Source organism: Pteropus vampyrus, unplaced genomic scaffold (genome assembly GCF_000151845.1).
Source record: "Pteropus vampyrus isolate Shadow unplaced genomic scaffold, Pvam_2.0 Scaffold29, whole genome shotgun sequence".
Lineage (NCBI taxonomy): Eukaryota > Metazoa > Chordata > Mammalia > Chiroptera > Pteropodidae > Pteropus > Pteropus vampyrus.
The window spans coordinates 4,025,464-4,043,371 of NW_011888810.1; the positions used below are offsets into that span (position 1 = coordinate 4,025,464).

The window sequence follows — 17,908 nt, forward strand, 5'->3', positions numbered from 1 at the left end:
TGAGCTGTCTCCATCATCCTAGTTCCTAACGAGACACTGCAACCCCACAGGGCTAGGGTCTGACCAGGAGAGGACACTCTCAGGGGATTGCAAGAGGAGAGTGGGCAGAATCCTTTCATCAGGAACAGGGTGTTTGCCTAGGAAAGGTGAGATCTAATAAGAGGTGACAAATAGAGGCTGGAGGACAATGGGAGAGGGATGATGTTGGGAGATGATGGACCTTGCAAAGGAAGAAAGCCAAAAACTAAGAGACACCATACATGACTGCGAGAAAGGTCTCTACCTTTGTACTGATTTTTATTTAAGTTGGGGCAAAACCATGGGACCAATACTTACAATGTATACTGCTGGGTAGGTGATATTACATTACATTTTATGAAATGCATTATGTATATCAGTGCATTTAATTCTTGCCACGGTTCTGGTACAGATAAAAGATTGAAGCCCAGAAAGGTAAAGTACACTACCTGATAACCATTGATCACTAGAGGTATCTACATCCATACCCTTGATCCTCAGACCCTGAAGTCCACGCTCCATTGACAGATGCAGCCTGGCCCCTGCTCTAGATGAGCCAGCTGGACAACTACTAGCTAAGTTACATTCTGTAATCAGAAAAATCCCCAGTGCAACCCAGGATGGTGTGGGGCATGGCCTATTAGTCTATCAAGGGTGGCTTCCTGGAAGAAGCAACTCCTGAGCCACGTTTGGAAGGACTGGTAGAAGTGAGTCAGATGGCAAATGGAGGACAGGGCATTTCAGGCAGAGAAAAGAGCATGGACAAAGTTCCAGAGACGGGAAAGGACAAGGGGAGGAAACGGAGACCAAAGTCCCCGGAACAAGGACCCCGGCTCACCTGGTCCTAATCAAACATCTTTCCATTCTCCCAGGCGTTCTTCTCGAAAAGATGGTGCACGGAACAGCGGTGCTTTGAACATGTTGAGCCAGGAGGCTTCTGTGAGGATGGCAACACCAGCCCCAGTTCCAGCGCCTGACAACAGGGGAACCGGACACCTTGACCATGGGCACAGCAGGGAGATGGCGTCTCGGGTCCAGTGATCGCTGCTCTGCCTTTATTGTAGGCAAACATATCTCTTCTGATTCCCTGTCTGATGAGGTGAATTAGCCTTTGCTGGCAGGAGATGAGGAAATTCGGGGGCCCGGGGAAGCTTGTCCACAAAGACTTTCCTGCAAAAATGGAGGCTCTGAATTCTGCAGCCCCAAAGAAGGCTGCCACACAGAATCCTGGGTTCAAATGGTAACACGAGTGATACTGGGAACAAGAATTCTCTGGCCAAACCAAAGTAGCCAGAATTTTTATTTTCTTTAACATTTTTCAGATGCAGCGTATCTAGTTCAGTTTCTCCATGTTAAATTCAAGAACCCAATGTAGTGGCTAAACGCAAGTCATATTAATTAAAAGGCATTAAAAGTCCCTTTCTGGCAGGCATTAGATTTGGAGAAAAAAAAAAAAATCCTACTAGAAGTAACTCAATAGAAATATGTGGTCTTGAAATGCGTATTCATAAATTATTCTCACCACATGTTTTACCTCTTTTAAAACATTTATTTTTCTGACTTAAGTGTTATCAATACATCAGAGAACTCTGATAACAGAAAATATTTTAAAAAACTGTAATTATGCCACCTAGAGACTAATAACATCTCAGTAAATTTCCTCCCCGTCTTTTTTTCTGTGCTGTCTAGGGCATGTTAATACATATTTTAGTAGTGTTTTCCATAATTAGAATAATAAGATTTTCCTTCCTTCGTTTTCCGCCTACCGTTACATCACGAGCATTTGCTCCCCTTTTTCGTTATAATGAACATCTACACTGCAAAATGCCCTTCTCTGTATTTTATCTTAAAGAGACAACCAATTGCATCTTTATGAGAATAACCACATAGATGAGGAGAGACAAACATTTACAAAGGGCTAACAGGGTGCTAGGTGACCAAAAAAATTTAAAAAGTGCAGGTGGTGTCTCGCCCTGCCCTGGGGCTCACTGTGGGGACGGATCTTTCTGAACTGGATACTGCTCTTTCCCAATCACTAATCTGAATTTATTGTTGAGGAGGGAAGCTGAGAGAATGCTAAAGAGGATCCTGCACAAGGGAACTGGCACATACTGCAGCCCGGTTGCCATCATGCGTTAATTAGCTTTTTCTCGTTCTGTAGGGGAGGAACCACACTAGGAAAAAAACGCGAGTCCTCGTGCTTTTCTCGGATCGAGAGCCTGTCCTTCTCACACTGCAGCTGGCATTTCTGTTGGCACAGCCAGCCACCCAGAGGGCAGGCAGAAGCCAGGCAGAATCCTAATCTCTGGTGGAAAGATCTACAGACCCTGGGGATAAAAATGTCCCCAATGACCTTGTAGGGGATAAAGCAACTTGACCTGATAGGAAATGCAAACCAAACCAACCTCTTCTACCTTCCCAGTAGGGCCTATTTGCCTCTTTAATAACCTTTCACTAGAAGGTAAAGTTGCGGGAGTCCTGGAGGATTTGGCGATGTGTCTACCTGACCTCAGCTGCTGGGAGGCAGCAGGGCTCAGTTTCCACTATGGAGACCTCATAAGCACATGAATCTGAACTTGGTCTCTGCCACTCACTAGCAGTGTGACCTTGGACAGGTGACGACTGCTGGGTCTCATTTTCCTACACGAACACCCATTCCACAGACTCGTCACCTTTCCGAAAGGAGCTCTCAGTTTAGTCCCTAGCGTACCTTACCTTCGACAGGAAGCCCTTCCCTCCAATCACCTAACCCTGGAAAGGTTCAGCCTCCCTCTCTATGCTAGACCACACAGTTTGGTCTTAACCATGCCCTGGCACTTGCCAGGCAAGGAAGGGTACGGAAAGGGGTGTCGTCTTAGACCTGAGAGCAGAACTAGAGAAAGACCTGGAAATTCCAAAGCAGAAATTGTTATTGCTTTTCTGACTGTCCCGGCTTTCCAGGTAGCCCTCCCTGTTCCTTGAGGGATGCAAGAAACTGAAAATCACTGAGGTTAAAGCCTCAGGCCCTGCCCCAAGTCTGAAAATAAAGACCTGCATTCTCAGTGGGGTACCAGAGAAGCAGTGACAAGAAATACAACTACAAAATGAATCATGATGCACAAGTTGCCATTCTTATATTTGTGTGTGTGTGTGTAGATGAATGGAGCCAAGATAACGGATTCAGAAAAGGTGACTTCAGAACCACTCATTGCCCATGTGGAACAATTCCTTTGGCATGTCCATCAAACCTAAACCTCTTCTTGGGTCTAAAATCACCTGACACTAACCTCTTCAAGGTCATCTTTTTCTGAAATAGAATAAACTCAGTGCCCATGGCAGATATCCAGCACGCATGGCTATTTTTGCTAATCCTCCACCCACAGCAGACATTGCTAATCAATCCCAGCACTCTTTCAATCAGACGAAGATACAGACTCACTGCTCTTCCTAAAACAGAACTCCAGATAGCCACTGTCGATTTAACGGAGCTGGTGAGCCTCTCCTAGAGGAAAAGATCAAGATGCACCATCTATCTTTTTCCCATTAAATCAAAGGCTCTAACAATTCAGACAGAGGGAGGCCCTGCCTGGCACTTCCATATTCACTTCTCGGAGCAAGCTGCACCGAAGGAAGGCTTGTCAGAAGCTTAGCACATCATTAATAATTCAGGAAACCCAGACATTTATACAGAGATCAATTGGCAATAATTCTGTGGGACAAGACTGGGACTTAAAATTGTAAAGCTGAACATGAAGGGCATTGTTTGATTAATGCAAGAAAAGTGATGACTTTTGAATTTTTCAGCAAAAAGAGCTGCCATCTGATGGGCACTATCTGGTGGGAGTCTGGTTAAAGATTGGGTCCAATGGCGTGGTTGCCAAAATGGGGTGACAGCTGCAGAGGAGGGGGTATTTGAGAGACCACCTGAGGAGAGAGACTTGAGCCAAGGGCATTCCAATTTCCAAATCCAAGGGAATCTTATGGGGAGGGAAGGTGGCCTGGGGAGCTCGGAAGAGTGGGAAGACAGGACAAAGAGCAAGGAGCAGTCTCGAAGGTGAAAAGTAGGCATGCTCAAAGGATCAGCAGGGAAAAGACAGATTCTTAATCAGCACATATTTCTCCAATCAAAAAGCCAACGGACGCTGGGGGAATGTGTACATAGCCTTCTAAGCCCCCAAGATAGTCAGAGGAGGCTTTCTTAAGAAGCTGTATAACCTCTTGCCCCCAGATACCCTTTAACTTCCAATCATAAGATATCTAAGGAACAGCCTAGTGCAGATACCTCCACTTATGGATAAATCACAAACCATTAGACTTGTCCCCAGCTCCTCACTTCAGCCTTGCCACTCTTGGTCACTTTCTAATGGGGGTCAGCCTTTTGATTCTGGTTACATATTCTAGACAGCCTAGAATGCTCCTGGATTTCCCCACCACTGGAAACCAAAGAAAGGATAAGACAGGACTAGATTTTTGCCTGTATAGCTAGGGCCAGTGATTCTAGAAAGTTAATCTGGTTTTGTTTTCAAAGACTTATTGTGCCCTCTAGTTGGTATCATTTAGAGAATAATATCAATACTCATGATTGCTATGGCTATGCAAAAAATAAAAATACTGGTTCTGGATGACAAGATAGATTAATATGTATCTATTTTTTTCAAAAAGTTTATTTGTTTATTTTATTTTCCTGGATATTAGAGTAAATGTTTAATGCAGAAAATATTGACTAGTTAAAATAATCAGCAATACAATTAACCGTTGATGAATTAGAGGTAATTTTCCTCTGATTACTTGTCTTTACTATCTTTCAAAATCTCAGTAGTGGATCATTTACATAATATATTTAATGCTATACTTCCATTATCTTTTATCTTTAAGATAATAATTTAAAAGACCATGCTTAATAGACTGCCCAGGAAAATGGAAGGTATGTTTAGATACAATAAATAATTCCTTCATATAATTTATGGCATTCCAGTAAGCAAGTGCTTTGAGCGCTGCAGGTATGCTCTGATAGAAAGTATTTTTGTTTTTTAAACAATTATTAATTTATAAAAAAAAAAAGAAAATGACACAAAATCCTTCAATATGCTTGATATTGAAAAGATAAATGCCTCTGGGAAAATCCAGGAGGAAATGACCATTCTACAACAGAATAAACATCTGGAAATGAAGACCAGGGCACTGGGAAGCCAGTCTTAGGGGACAGAACATTAAAGATAGTGGCATGTCTCCGCAGGCCCGAGGAACCGCCGCTTACGAAAAATGAGAGCAGCGGTGCAAGGTTCAGGCAGTGTATACCTCGGAGAAAATGCATTTTGTATTCTGATAGTTTGCATACAATTTCATTATTTATGTACTTCTATCAAAACATATAGGATGCCCAAACGGATGTCAGAAAAATTATTGTCATTACTAATAACGGTGCTTTTCATTTATATAGAGTGCCTTTTTCTGAGACAGTGAAATATTTTTACATTGGCCATGAGGCTTTTTAGAAGAATTAATGCTTAAAATATCCCTTTAGTGTGGTGTGTGGGAACTATTATAGATGGGAGAGAAAAAAGATGAATATAAAAAATGTCAAGAGTGCATAATAAAAGGCATTCCATTCAGGTCCACGCTCTCTTTCCACCAGCCCGTGCAGACCACACGAGCATAGCCGCGGTCACAAGGTGGCAGGTGGCTCTTCCTACCATGCCTGCCTTCTCCAAGACTGAATCACAGGTCCTCTGCATGTCAATGCCACCCAGACCCATGTCCCTGGGACATGGGCCAGCCTCGCCTGCCTGATGGTGGGACAGACAGTCCTCAACCTGGAGGCTCTGGATTAAAAAGGTAAAAATCTACAACATGGACGAACCTCGAGGACATTATGCTGGGTAAACTAAGCCAGTCACGAAAAGTCAAATACCATATGATTTCAATTACATGAGGTCCCTAGAGAAGTCAAATTTGTAGACAGAAAGTACAAGGGCGGGTGCCAGGAGCTGGCGGGGAGGAGGAAATGGGAGCCAGTGTTTATAATGCATACAGAGCTTCCGCCGGGGAACACGGAAAAGTTTTGTTCTGGAGATGGATAGCGGTGGTGGCTGCACAACGATGTGAATGTACTTTATGCTACTGAACCGTACATTTAAAAATGGTTAAGGTGGTAAATTTCATTACGTATATCCCATCACAATTTAAAAAACCCCACAAATTTAAAAATGGTCACAAAATCTCATTTATGCCCAGATTGAGTTTAGGACTCAAATACATAGGGCGTTTGTAGCTTTTCCTATTTTCTGGACTTTGATGGCTGACTGATATCAAACTCTTGAGAATCGGTGGAATATGGATGCCACAGAAAGTCTCAGAGTCCCTTTCTTTGGCCCACTTGGCAATGTCTAATGCCACGTTGAGAAGGTCTAAAGCAAAAGGGCCTAGAAGCCGCAGTGGACTATCAAAGGACAGCAGTGCCAGGATAGGGACGGCCACACGGAATGCTGGTCAGCACCAGACAGTGTCTGCCATGGAGACAGCTGCCACCCACCACTCAACACCCCACATGGGGGCCTTCCAGCAAGGGCCAATCCGGCCGCAAGGCTCCTGTCAGCCTAAGTGCAGCACCCGCCACCTCCAGAAGAGGACAGAGGCTTCTGCGTAACCTGACAGCTGCCCTTCCCGTTAAGAGCTGCCCTTCCCATCGTAAAGAAGCCCCGGTGTTTACAGACTTTACTGCTGGATTCCTCGGAATTTCAGACTCTGCACTTACATCTAGTTGGCGTCTTTGATAATGGCCACAAATGTCCAGGTAGCAAAATGTGCCGGCATAAGCATCTGCTAGCCCAGCATTTGAGGACTCAAGTGCGTGATCTTTCCAAGCCATACACATGTCGTACCAGGACTGGGCGTGTAACCTTTAGGGGAGCCAAACCTCAAAGCAGATGGGTAGAGAAAGCCCGCCTCTGCGAGCAAGTGTGTTCTGCTTGCAGGGATCGGGCTTGGCCCAGAGTCAGCTCCTTTGTGGCGGATTTTTTGTGGGGACCTTAAACCATCATAGCTAATGGGATTGCCCATGAACATCAAAGGGCAGCCTGGTAAGCGCTCTGAGGAAAGAGCGACATGAAAAGTATCTGAAGTGCTGGGAAGGGCCTAGAAGCCGCAGTGGACTATCAAAGGACAGCAGTGCCAGGATAGGGACGGCCACACGGAATGCTGGTCAGCACCAGACAGTGTCTGCCGTGGAGACAGCCGCCACCCACCACGCAACACCCCACATGGGGGCCTTCCAGCAAGGGCCAATCCGGCCGCAAGGCTCCTGTCAGCCTAAGTGCAGCAGCACCCGCCACCTCCAGAAGAGGACAGAGGCTTCTGCGTAACCTGACAGCTGCCCTTCCCGTAAGAGCTGCCCTTCCCATTGTAAAGAAGCCCTGGTGTTTACAGACTTTACTGCTGGATTCCTCGGAATTTCAGACTCTGCACTTACATCTAGTTGGCGTCTTTGATAATGGCCACAAATGTCCAGGTAGCAAAATGTGCCGGCATAAGCATCTGCTAGCCCAGCATTTGAGGACTCAAGTGCGTGATCTTTCCAAGCCATACACATGTCGTACCAGGACTGGGCGTGTAACCTTTAGGGGAGCCAAACCTCAAAGCAGATGGGTAGAGAAAGCCCGCCTCTGCGAGCAAGTGTGTTCTGCTTGCAGGGATCGGGCTTGGCCCAGAGTCAGCTCCTTTGTGGCGGATTTTTTGTGGGGACCTTAAACCATCATAGCTAATGGGATTGCCCATGAACATCAAAGGGCAGCCTGGTAAGCGCTCTGAGGAAAGAGCGACATGAAAAGTATCTGAAGTGCTGGGTAGTCTTGGGGGCAATTCAGAAAAATGCAACGACTACATTTGTCAGCTTGCTCTACAGAAAGTCCACATATGCACTGGAGGAGAGAAACCTTAATGAAGGAGTAATAAAATAATTATTGAAAAAATAAAAAGAGGAGAATCATAAAAGTTTTCCTAAGTAATACACAATCATTACAACGTCCTGGCAGACATGCATTTTTAAACAATGGCTATAATAACGGAAAATTAGACTTCATTACTTATTCATAAAGTTCTGGTTAACACTGAGCTCCACTTGTAACAATTTATGTTTATAAATAGCATCTTTTGGGCAGATGCTATTTTTCAGTCATACGATGTCACAAACAATTATCTACTTGGACGATGGGGTAAACCAGTGCTTGTCCCGGTTCATAGAAGCTGCTAACCCACCATCAGGCTTATGGAGAAATTATAAAACATACAGGCTCTTGGTCCGACTACACCATTAAAATGACTGTGTGCATTTATACTTCCTTTTGAATTTTCTATTTGATTTAAAACACTGTTGGAATTTGAGGTTAGCAAACAATGTTTGATGAATCTACAATCTTTATACTAAAGAGAGAGTCAAAAGACCAGTAAATCCCCAGTGGAATTAATAATTGAGATTCCTGGAAGCTATAAATGCAAATATTAAATATGCAAAATCTTGTTGAAAAGCATAATTAAGTCCATCAATGCCTAAAGTTTAAAGGACAAGCAATTTCTCACTGAAGTTAGAAATGTCAATTTTACATAAAATATTATTGCCCTAACTTTGGGGGAAACAGCTAACAGCAGAGAAAAACAGATTTATAGGCTTCGTTTTATCATAAGTTTAAGGAGTATCCTGCTCCATTTGCGACACCTTTCACTTCCTCAAGATTGTAAAATAGTACAGTTTCAGATAAGCCATAGCTAAATAAACTTATCACACATCAGAACCCCTTAAGAGTTCGTAAATGTTCTAACACTGGTTGTCACGGGACTTTCTGTATTTACTGCATATATTGAGGAAATTAAGAGGCATTTAGATCGAATGCCTTTTTTTTTTTTTTTTTTTTGCAATGGCTAATGTGCATCTTTTTTCCATCTCTTTGCAACTGAGGATTTAAGAAATGTCCAGTTCTCGCAGGAAAACCCAAAGATGTGGAACTGAGCTGGGCCAGCTGTGATGGGGTGGGTTAAAGTTTTCCTCATGCATCTCTACCCAGAGTTCCAGCCTGCAGCCTCCGTATAGGGGATCTGTTATTCTGCACTATTCGAAGTTTGTTTCCAGGATAATCAATCCTTTAGCAGGTTATCCTCCAATCTAACTTTTCTTGTTCTTATTTTTCAAGGACATGGTGACTGTCCTCCACATTCCAAGGTTCAACTATAACAGCATATGTACTAGGTATGTTTTTCTTTTTAACGTCACTGCCGGAGGCCATGACTGTACATAGGACATTTCTCCAAGTGATTCAGGAAACTGTAAAGCGATCTCTCACCAGTTTGCAGAACGCTTTTGTGATAGGTTAAGTTTTAAAACTAGAAAAAACTATTTGTCTGCATCTATGCAAGAAAACAAATGCGCAAGAAAAAATTATATTCTAAGCGTTCTCTTGAGGAAAACAAGTTTAGGTTATGGATTTAGTCACCTTGCCTTCCATTGGGACATGTTTGTAAGGCCAAAAGAAACACATAATGAAGCACATTAAAAAGAAAAAAAAAAACCTGTTAATTCAGTAAAAAAAAAATCAGAAAAAAATTTTTTGAAATGAGAAGGGAGGGAGGAAGGAAGGAGAGAGGAAGGCAAAAAGGAAGAAAGAAAGGGGATGAGGAAGAGAGGAAGGGAGGGAGAGGAGGGTGAAGAAACTAATGACAAATTGCAGCCTATAATATGAGCTTTTTCATCAGCACTCTACTAGGCTGGCAGTGATTTAGTAGCTCATCTATGGACTAAGCAACTGCCACGGAGAAGCCTTGTGTTTTCTATGAAACTACAGGTAGAACTATGGGACTAGTTGTAGCTATAGTTTGGACAAGCTTGATAAAATAGATATAATGTCACCCACGAATTGGGGACACAAAGGAGAATAAAATGAACTTCCTACCTTTACTCAAACACTGAGATGTTATCTCGTTCTAAGACTAAGGTGTGCGCCGTTTCTACCTCATGTCCAGGGGTCTTTAGAGGACACTAGACAATTGTAAGACCATTCTGAGAAGTGCATCTTCTTCCTACATCAGGCATGAGTCATTACTTCTCTTTGGAGAAGCAATGAGGAGATAAATATCTTCAAGGTGGCATTCCTTTTAGAAGCCTGACTTGAAATAGTGATCAAATCTACATGACTCAAAAGGAAGACATTTGCAGATTCCAATAATTCAGGCTACAGGTCCAAAAGAGAGTGCTATTAAATATCACTGAATGTTCTCCAGTATAGGAATTGGGTTCTTATTCAGCAAAAAGCTCTTCTTAGTATCAACAGACTAGGTATAAAATAGGAGGAAGGGAGGCCTACGGGATAGATTACAGAAAATGGCCTTGCTTCTTCCCACTTACTTAATACAAAAAATGAAGCATTATGATACTATAGAGAATGCTGAGAGTTTTTATTTTGCATAGAAGGTATATTATCTTCTAAGTACCAGCACTATTCTTATTACTATAAGCCTTCTTTATTCATTCATTGGTCATCAAAAATTCATTGAAAGCCTACTAGGTGCCAGGTACCATGTCCTGGAAGCAGGGTAGCATGCAAAAGCACGCATCATTCTTTCTGGATGGAGACTGCTGCCTAGAGCAGAAGATGGACATCAACCAAGGATCAAATAAACAAGGGTGTGATTGCAAATTAGAATAAATGATGTGAAAAAGAAAGGAACGTGGTTCTAAAATAGGCCACAGCATAGGAAGCTGTCCTGACCAGGTGAGTCTGGGAGGACATCTCAGAAGATGTGATGTTTGGGCTGAAATCTGAAGGATCAGTAGGATGTGGGAGAGGAAAGAGCATCTCAGGTCGGGGATGGGCAAAGGCCCTGAGACAGGGAGGAATTGATGAATGGCAGGGCGACCCAAGAACAGAAAAGGAGAGCGTGAAGAGGGCTGAAAAGGGCCACGCAGGCATGTTAGGAATTTGGATTACTACCCTAGAGGGGATGAGAAAATTTAAAGAAGTCGTGGATTGTTGGCTTGATCAGTTTGCCGTTTTGAAAAGGGCGGCAAGGTGAATAAGGTTTAGAGGGTCACCAGAATGCAGGTGGAGAAACCGTGAGTAGGTGTATTAGTTTCCTAGGGCTGTGTGGTGGCTTAAAACAACAGAAATTAATTCTTGCAGAGTTCTGGGGGCTGTGAGTCTAAAATAATGGTGATGGAAGGGTCGATTCTTTCCGGAGACCCTGAGGGGGAGCCTGTCACATGCCTCTACCATGGCTTCTGGTGGCTGCTGGCTATCAGTGACCCTTGGCCTGTAGACACATCACTCCAACCTCTGCCTCTGTCTTCACATGGCCTCCTCCTCTATGTCATCTCCCCTTCCATCTCTTACAATGACATGTGTAAGTGGATTTGGGATCCACACGGTTAATCCAAGATGATCTCACCTTGAGATCCTTAGCTTAATTAATCATCTGCGAAGACCCTTTTTCCAAATAAGATCACATCCACAGGTTCTGAATCTTTTGGGGGCAACCATTCACCCCACTACAAGATGCCACTGCCTTAATTCAGGCCTTTAGAGACAACTCTTTCCTAGACTGAAAGAGCTTCCCAACTAACAATCTCCCTGTCTCCTGCTCAAAAACACCTCTGTGGCTCCTCACTGCCCCAGGGGAGTGGAAGGGAAGGGAGAGACCCACGCTAGCCAGCAGGAATACAAGCTCTTCCCCTATTGGGCTCTGTTTTGTTGTCCTGTTAGAAATCCCCTTACGGTCTACCAAGGACTCAGTTTACATTCACTCAGGCCCCCAGACTCTGAGCTGCCTCTCATCAGCCTCACTTCACTCAGCCTCTCCACCCACGCCCCACATTCATGTGTTTAGTCAACCGATGACTCCCACTCACTTTTAAAGACATTTCCAGGGGCATCTCCCTCAGGAAGATATAGGGCTCATGTAATGTGGGGTTTCGCTACCCTTGAAAACTCAGGTGCTGCCCTGGGAAGTTCCCGAGGGGAGGTTCCTGGACCAGGGCCCTGTCTCCACTATGGATGGCGGCTTCGTGCTCAGCGGGCTCATGTGCCACACGTCTCTGGTTGTGCTGACAGTATTCTCCATGGGTTCGGGAGGGTGGGGGGCAGGGCAGACAACCAATTAGCTGCCAAGAGCACAGGTATACAAACGCACACATACGCACATGCACACCTATTCAATTCCTCTCTAGGACCAGCGACCTCAAGGTCAGAATGGGCCCTTTCAGAGTCTCCAGTTGGGGGCATTTTTCGTGATTAGTAGGCCAAGCACTGGCAGCCTCACCCATGCACACCTTTTTTTTTTAATTGAGATATAATTCATATACTATAAAATTTATTGTTTTAAAGTGTATAGTTCAGTAGTTTTTATATTTTCACAAGGTTGTGCGACTATTACCATTACCTAATTTCAGATCATTTTCAATACCCCCAAAAGAAAACCCATATCCATTAGCACTCACTCCCCATTCCCCCCTCACCTCAGCCCCTGGCAACCACTGATCTACTTTCTGTCTATGGATTTGTCTATTCTGGACATTCCATATACATGGGACCACACAGTATGTGATCTTTTGTGTCTGGCTTCTTTCACTTAGCGTGTTTTTGAGGTCTATCCGTGTCGTACCATGTATCAGAACCTCATTCCTTTCTAATGCATGCACTTTGTCTGTGCCAGATGGTCGCTGGCCTTTTCAAACCTTATAGGAGGCTCTTCTATGAGAGTCTCATCTCCTGGCCAGCAATCATGCTGGGTGCAACCGGAGCGCTTTGGGATGAGCGCTCCGCTCTCAGTCCTCCTCACTCTTTTGGGCTCTGGAACTCCAAGGCTCCACTAAGCACATTACTCAAGGAAATCCTGCACACACATCATCTCTGCCAGTTTATGTGGAGAGGATGCTAGAAGCTGACTGGGGCCCTATGAAGTATTCAGAATCCAAAAGAGAAATGCAAAGCATAAATGCAAAGAGAGAAGAGCAATTCTCGTGTCACACTGCTGAACAGAGTTCGAGGAGATGGACCGTTGTGTTCCTATCCAGCTGCTTTCCAGCTTTCCATTAGGTCAAGTGTGAGCCATACATCTAACGAGAAAGCCTCCGATCATATTCCCTCTCCTTAAACTGAATGTGGTTGAACATGATCGTTGCTACTATGATCACTGTGGTTATTGTAGGTGTTATTATTATTTTCCATGAGCCAACAGCATTGAGTGCTCAACAGATACTGGGCATGCTGCTAAACTCTTTATTCGGAGTATCTTATTTAATCCTCCAAAAACCCTACACCACTGGTATTATTTCCAGATGCATTTTCTTTCCGAAGAGGACACTGATGCTCAGAGAAGGGAAATGCCTTGCTGAAAGGTCACGAAGCAAAAAAGTGCAAAGGCGGGACCCTAACTCCAGAGCTAGCCCTTCCAGTTGTCTTCCCCACCCTGCCCCTGGATGCTTCTAAGAAAAGCCGCTGACACATGCCACCGCACTTCCGGGCGCGGCGGGGGGAGCTGCTGCCTCTGCTTGGCCTCCCCTCCCTCTTGGGCTCCAGCCCCTCACATCAGTGCTTATTATTTGGCATAAATCAGCCCCCCAATTACATGAATGCCACAGCCACGAACACTTGTAATTAAAACTGGGACTGACATCCTGAGAGTATGTTCCCTTCCACGTCCCTCTTTGTCCTGCAAAGATATTATTGGAAAGAGAATGAACAATCGTCGGGAACATATGCTTTCGGAATATAATGGGACTCAGCTCCTAGGAGGAAAGGCTGTAAAAGGGCACCGGGACAAAATTTAAAGTAGACGGCTTTATTTACTAGTTACTGGGACATGTCCAAAAATTACAGATAAGCCGATAGGCTTGATACTGACTGGGGCTGCTGCGGGGCACACTGCTGGAAGGTTCTCTTGTCCCTCAATCTGCCACCTGCACAGGCATCAGAGCAAGCTTTCCACAGCAGCCCATGTGTCCCAGGCTCTTGTCTTCGACTGCACCGGGAGCTGATGCCAGCCCAAAGCTCCGTCCCTAATGTTTGTGATCCTGCTCTCCCTTGGAGATCCCTGGCTTGTTTCAGGCCTTGGTGCCTTGGAATTTGAGGTTCCCTTTGCCTAGAAGATACCCGCCATCTCGTACCCACCTGGGCCCCTCCTACTCACCTATCAAAGCCGGTCAATAACAATCACTGTCATTTATGCAACACTTACTACATGCCTGCAGTGAGAACTTCCCACGGGCAAGTTTGAGCTCAGAGAACGCTATGACGCAGGTGCTGGTCCTGTCCCCAAGTGATCCTGGCCCTAGGAAGCCCCCTGCCCCTTTGTGTCAGCATCTATCCTGATTCCTTCTCACCACTTTATTACGATGAAAGGAAGTACAAACTAATCAGGATCCTTAATCTGAGTGTCTGTGAGTACGATTCTAGAGAGTGGGGGTGTACTAGGCTGGACGAAACAATACATCTTTATTTTTACTAACTGCTAACCGAAATGTACCATTTCTTTAATTTAGGCAGCAGATTGCTATAATATCAGAAGCATCTGTGAGTTTGTCGCAATAGAAATAACAAATAGTTTCATTTAAAATGAGAGTTGTAGCTGATATCTCAAAATATCATTTTCATCCATTGCTTTGATAATTAGCAGTTAATGGCCCCACCACTAGACATGTTATTTAACGGGTTAATTAGGAAGAACATTTATTATTAGATCATATGGTTTCACATGTGGATGACCGTATTTCAGTACAATTGGCTTCCTTTCTGATCCGATGCATTTTATTTATGCATTTAAAAACATTATTCTGAAAAGTGATCTGTAGGTTCTATCATGTGCCTAAGGTTGTCCACGGCGCGCGCACGCACGCACGCACGCACACACACACACACACACACACACACACACACACACACACAAAAGGCGAAGAGCCCTGAATGAACTGTGAGCTTCTTCAGAGTAGGAACACTGCGTCTCTGCTTTGCATCCTGCCTACATCACCTGGTGCCACGTGCATGGACCGAAGGAAGGCAAACGGCCTGAAAACTGTTTTGCTGCACACAAATCTGTAGGATGGCTTTTCCTTGTCTTTATAGACATACCATTCATTCATTCATTCATTCATTCAACAAATATATAATAGATGCCTTCCATGTGCCAACCACTGGACAAGCGGTACAACTTCGGGACCAAGAAAAACATCTTCTGCCCTCTCTGAGAACAAGTTGCCAAAGCTTCTCTACCCCATCGGTCTTCTATCCTCACTGAACAACTTGGGGTGACCTATTTAGTTACCCAGCATTTAATGTTAAGAATCCCCTCAGCCCTCTGCCAGGTTGAGCTCATTAACATATTCCTCCACTTCAACAAATCTATAAACAGCAGGCTATCTGCTTTTTATACTTTTATGGCAGAATTAAACACATCACACTTAAAAGCGGCCACTTATTTTCGGAGAGATTCCAAAACAGGGCACAAAGAAGCATCCGCTCGATGTGTGGGGAGATACACAAATCTGGATAGCAAGACCCCACCCCTTACATCACATAGATTTCCACTGCAGTGCTTTCCCATTTTCTTTTTTTTTTTTGCTTGTTGATTTTCTTGCCTCATTTGCCTGAAATGTCTCCCTGATCTTCTCTCTCCTTCCCAGCAAACTTGAACAACGATTTACTAATAAAAAGGATGATAATAATAGCTAGCATTTATAGATCACTTTCTATGTGCCTGGCTTATCCTTCAATGCCGTACCTGTTATCATTGATGCATTTAATCCTTCAAACTACCTATGGCAGGGATTATGATCATCTCCATTTTTACAAATGAAGAAACTGAGGCACAAATTCAGGTATTGCTCACTGTAACAAAGCTAGCGGGTAGCAGGTCTTCTTCAATTGTCCGGTCAATATCGGCTGCCACAGTGCAGATGAGATAAGAAACGCAGGCTTATTTCCGTGTTTCAGATGAGAAATGTTAGCAGCTAGTTTCCCTCCTCTGTGGGGGTGAGTAGAGAAGTGGGAAGCTAACCAGTCTTGACTGTGTCCTTGGTACAGACACGACTACCCAATGAATTAAGTATTTTTAGCCTCATTAGATAGATAACAACAGTGAGGATCAGAGAGTTTGCCTAACTTGCTTAAAATCACAAACTAGTTAGTGGTGAGACCAGGTTTTGAATCTGATGTAGATAGTAAAGTCAAGCTTTCTTCTTTTTTCCTTTTCTTTTTCCACTTGACTCGCCATGAGCTAGAGCCTGCCCCTCAGTGTGCCTGCAATACAATCACACCCTCAGGAGCACGAAGGCCCCCCTGTTTATGCAAGATATGCATGCAGCTGTTTCCTGAGCTCACAGATATGGAGGATACAAGCTTGCCTTCTTTTTGTTTTTGTTTTTTCCCCTAAAAGGGACTATTTTGAGTGGTGTGTCATTCCAACTTTTGATTTGGATATTTGCATAATGAATCACTGCTCTTGGGACTATGGGGAACAAAAATTTCGAAGCACTGTATTTAGCACGTAACTATTTGCTGAAAATAGGAAAGACCCTGGTTTGTAGCTCTATAGAATCAATCACTTTCTGGTTGATTTCATGTGGAAGAGGCAGGCCACATTGATTGGGTGAGCATTATATATTTGAAACAATCTCTTTGGCTTTGAAATGGTGGTGTCTTATAGACATGACCTCAATTCTGACAATTATCTATTTAATTGGATCAATACAGACAGCCTACTCCCCTAAACCACTGATTCAATTAATCAGACCATTGTCAAATCTCTTCTTCTCTTGGGTCTGTGTAGACACAGACCAAGTGGCAATTTCTCCCAAGATAGGCATGGAAGTCAATAATCTGCTTTTGAATAAAGTATCTGATCACTCACAAATTATACAAATCACATTGATTACTGACGAATCATAATGTTTACGGAGCACTATTTGGCTTTGGCTCCGGAGCATGACTAGGTATTTGATTAAAAACCGTCAGATATAATTTACACCATTACAATGACCAGAAAATGGTTGACTGTTGATTTCACACAGTAGAGCAAATATTCTGACACTAGCCTTGGTAATGGCAAAATAAGTGAGATCTCAATGATGGACAATGAAATCAAATTTCTTCACCATGTTTTACTCAAATGATTCTTGAAGGCCGTGGTGCCTCTGCCTCCCGTGTGGAATTGACATCTTTTTGCTCAGATGGCCAGTAAACTATGTAATGGAATTTGTTTCCCTTTTTACTTTGACTACCAGGAAACTCAGAGTCAAATATTTAGTCTAAATACATAAACTTTATGGATACTTTGGCCTGCACATATACCTTTTACTGTATTTTTACCTGGTTTTTATTTTCCTACATATTTTACTACTTCTTTGCATTTTAATCCCTTAGGCCAGGCTTCAGCTAACTATGGCTCAGAGGCGAAATCCAGCCCACCAGCCTGTTTATGTATAGCCTGCCTGTGACTTGCTATGCAAATAAGGGGGTGGAAACATCCAAATCAAAACTTACAATAACCAAAGACTCAAAGGCTTTCACAGAATGGCTATACCCACCTCCCCTGCAAAAAAAAAAAAAAAAGAAAGAAAGAAAGAAAAAAAGAAGAATATAATTTCATGACATGTGAGATTCAAATTTCAGTGTCTATAAATAAAGTTTTATTGGGACACAGCCTTGCTCACTAATTTATGTATTGTACATGGTTGTTTTTGCATACAAAGGCAGAATTGAGTAGTTTCAACGAAGACCACATGGTCTGCCAAGCCTCAGGTATTTATTATCTGGACCTTTACAGAAATAGTTGGCTGATCTCTGCCATAGGCCAGCTCTAATTTTTGTGGACTAAGCATGGGATGGATGGATAGCTAACTAACTAGATAACAGAGGCAAATGATCTACCTAGCCTG

General features: G+C 43.6%; 1 protein-coding gene across 1 annotated transcript in view; it reads right to left on the reverse strand.

Annotated features, from left to right (window-relative positions):
• Positions 1–265: 265 nt before the first annotated feature.
• The window catches only part of WWOX (WW domain containing oxidoreductase), a 791,253-nt gene continuing 773,610 nt past the window's right edge, over positions 266–17,908 (reverse strand). The window contains exon 9 of the mRNA XM_023528567.1: positions 266–1,188. Within this exon, the coding sequence (XP_023384335.1) occupies positions 1,123–1,188 (66 nt within the window). The 3' untranslated portion in view covers positions 266–1,122. The remainder of the gene's footprint in view (positions 1,189–17,908) is intronic.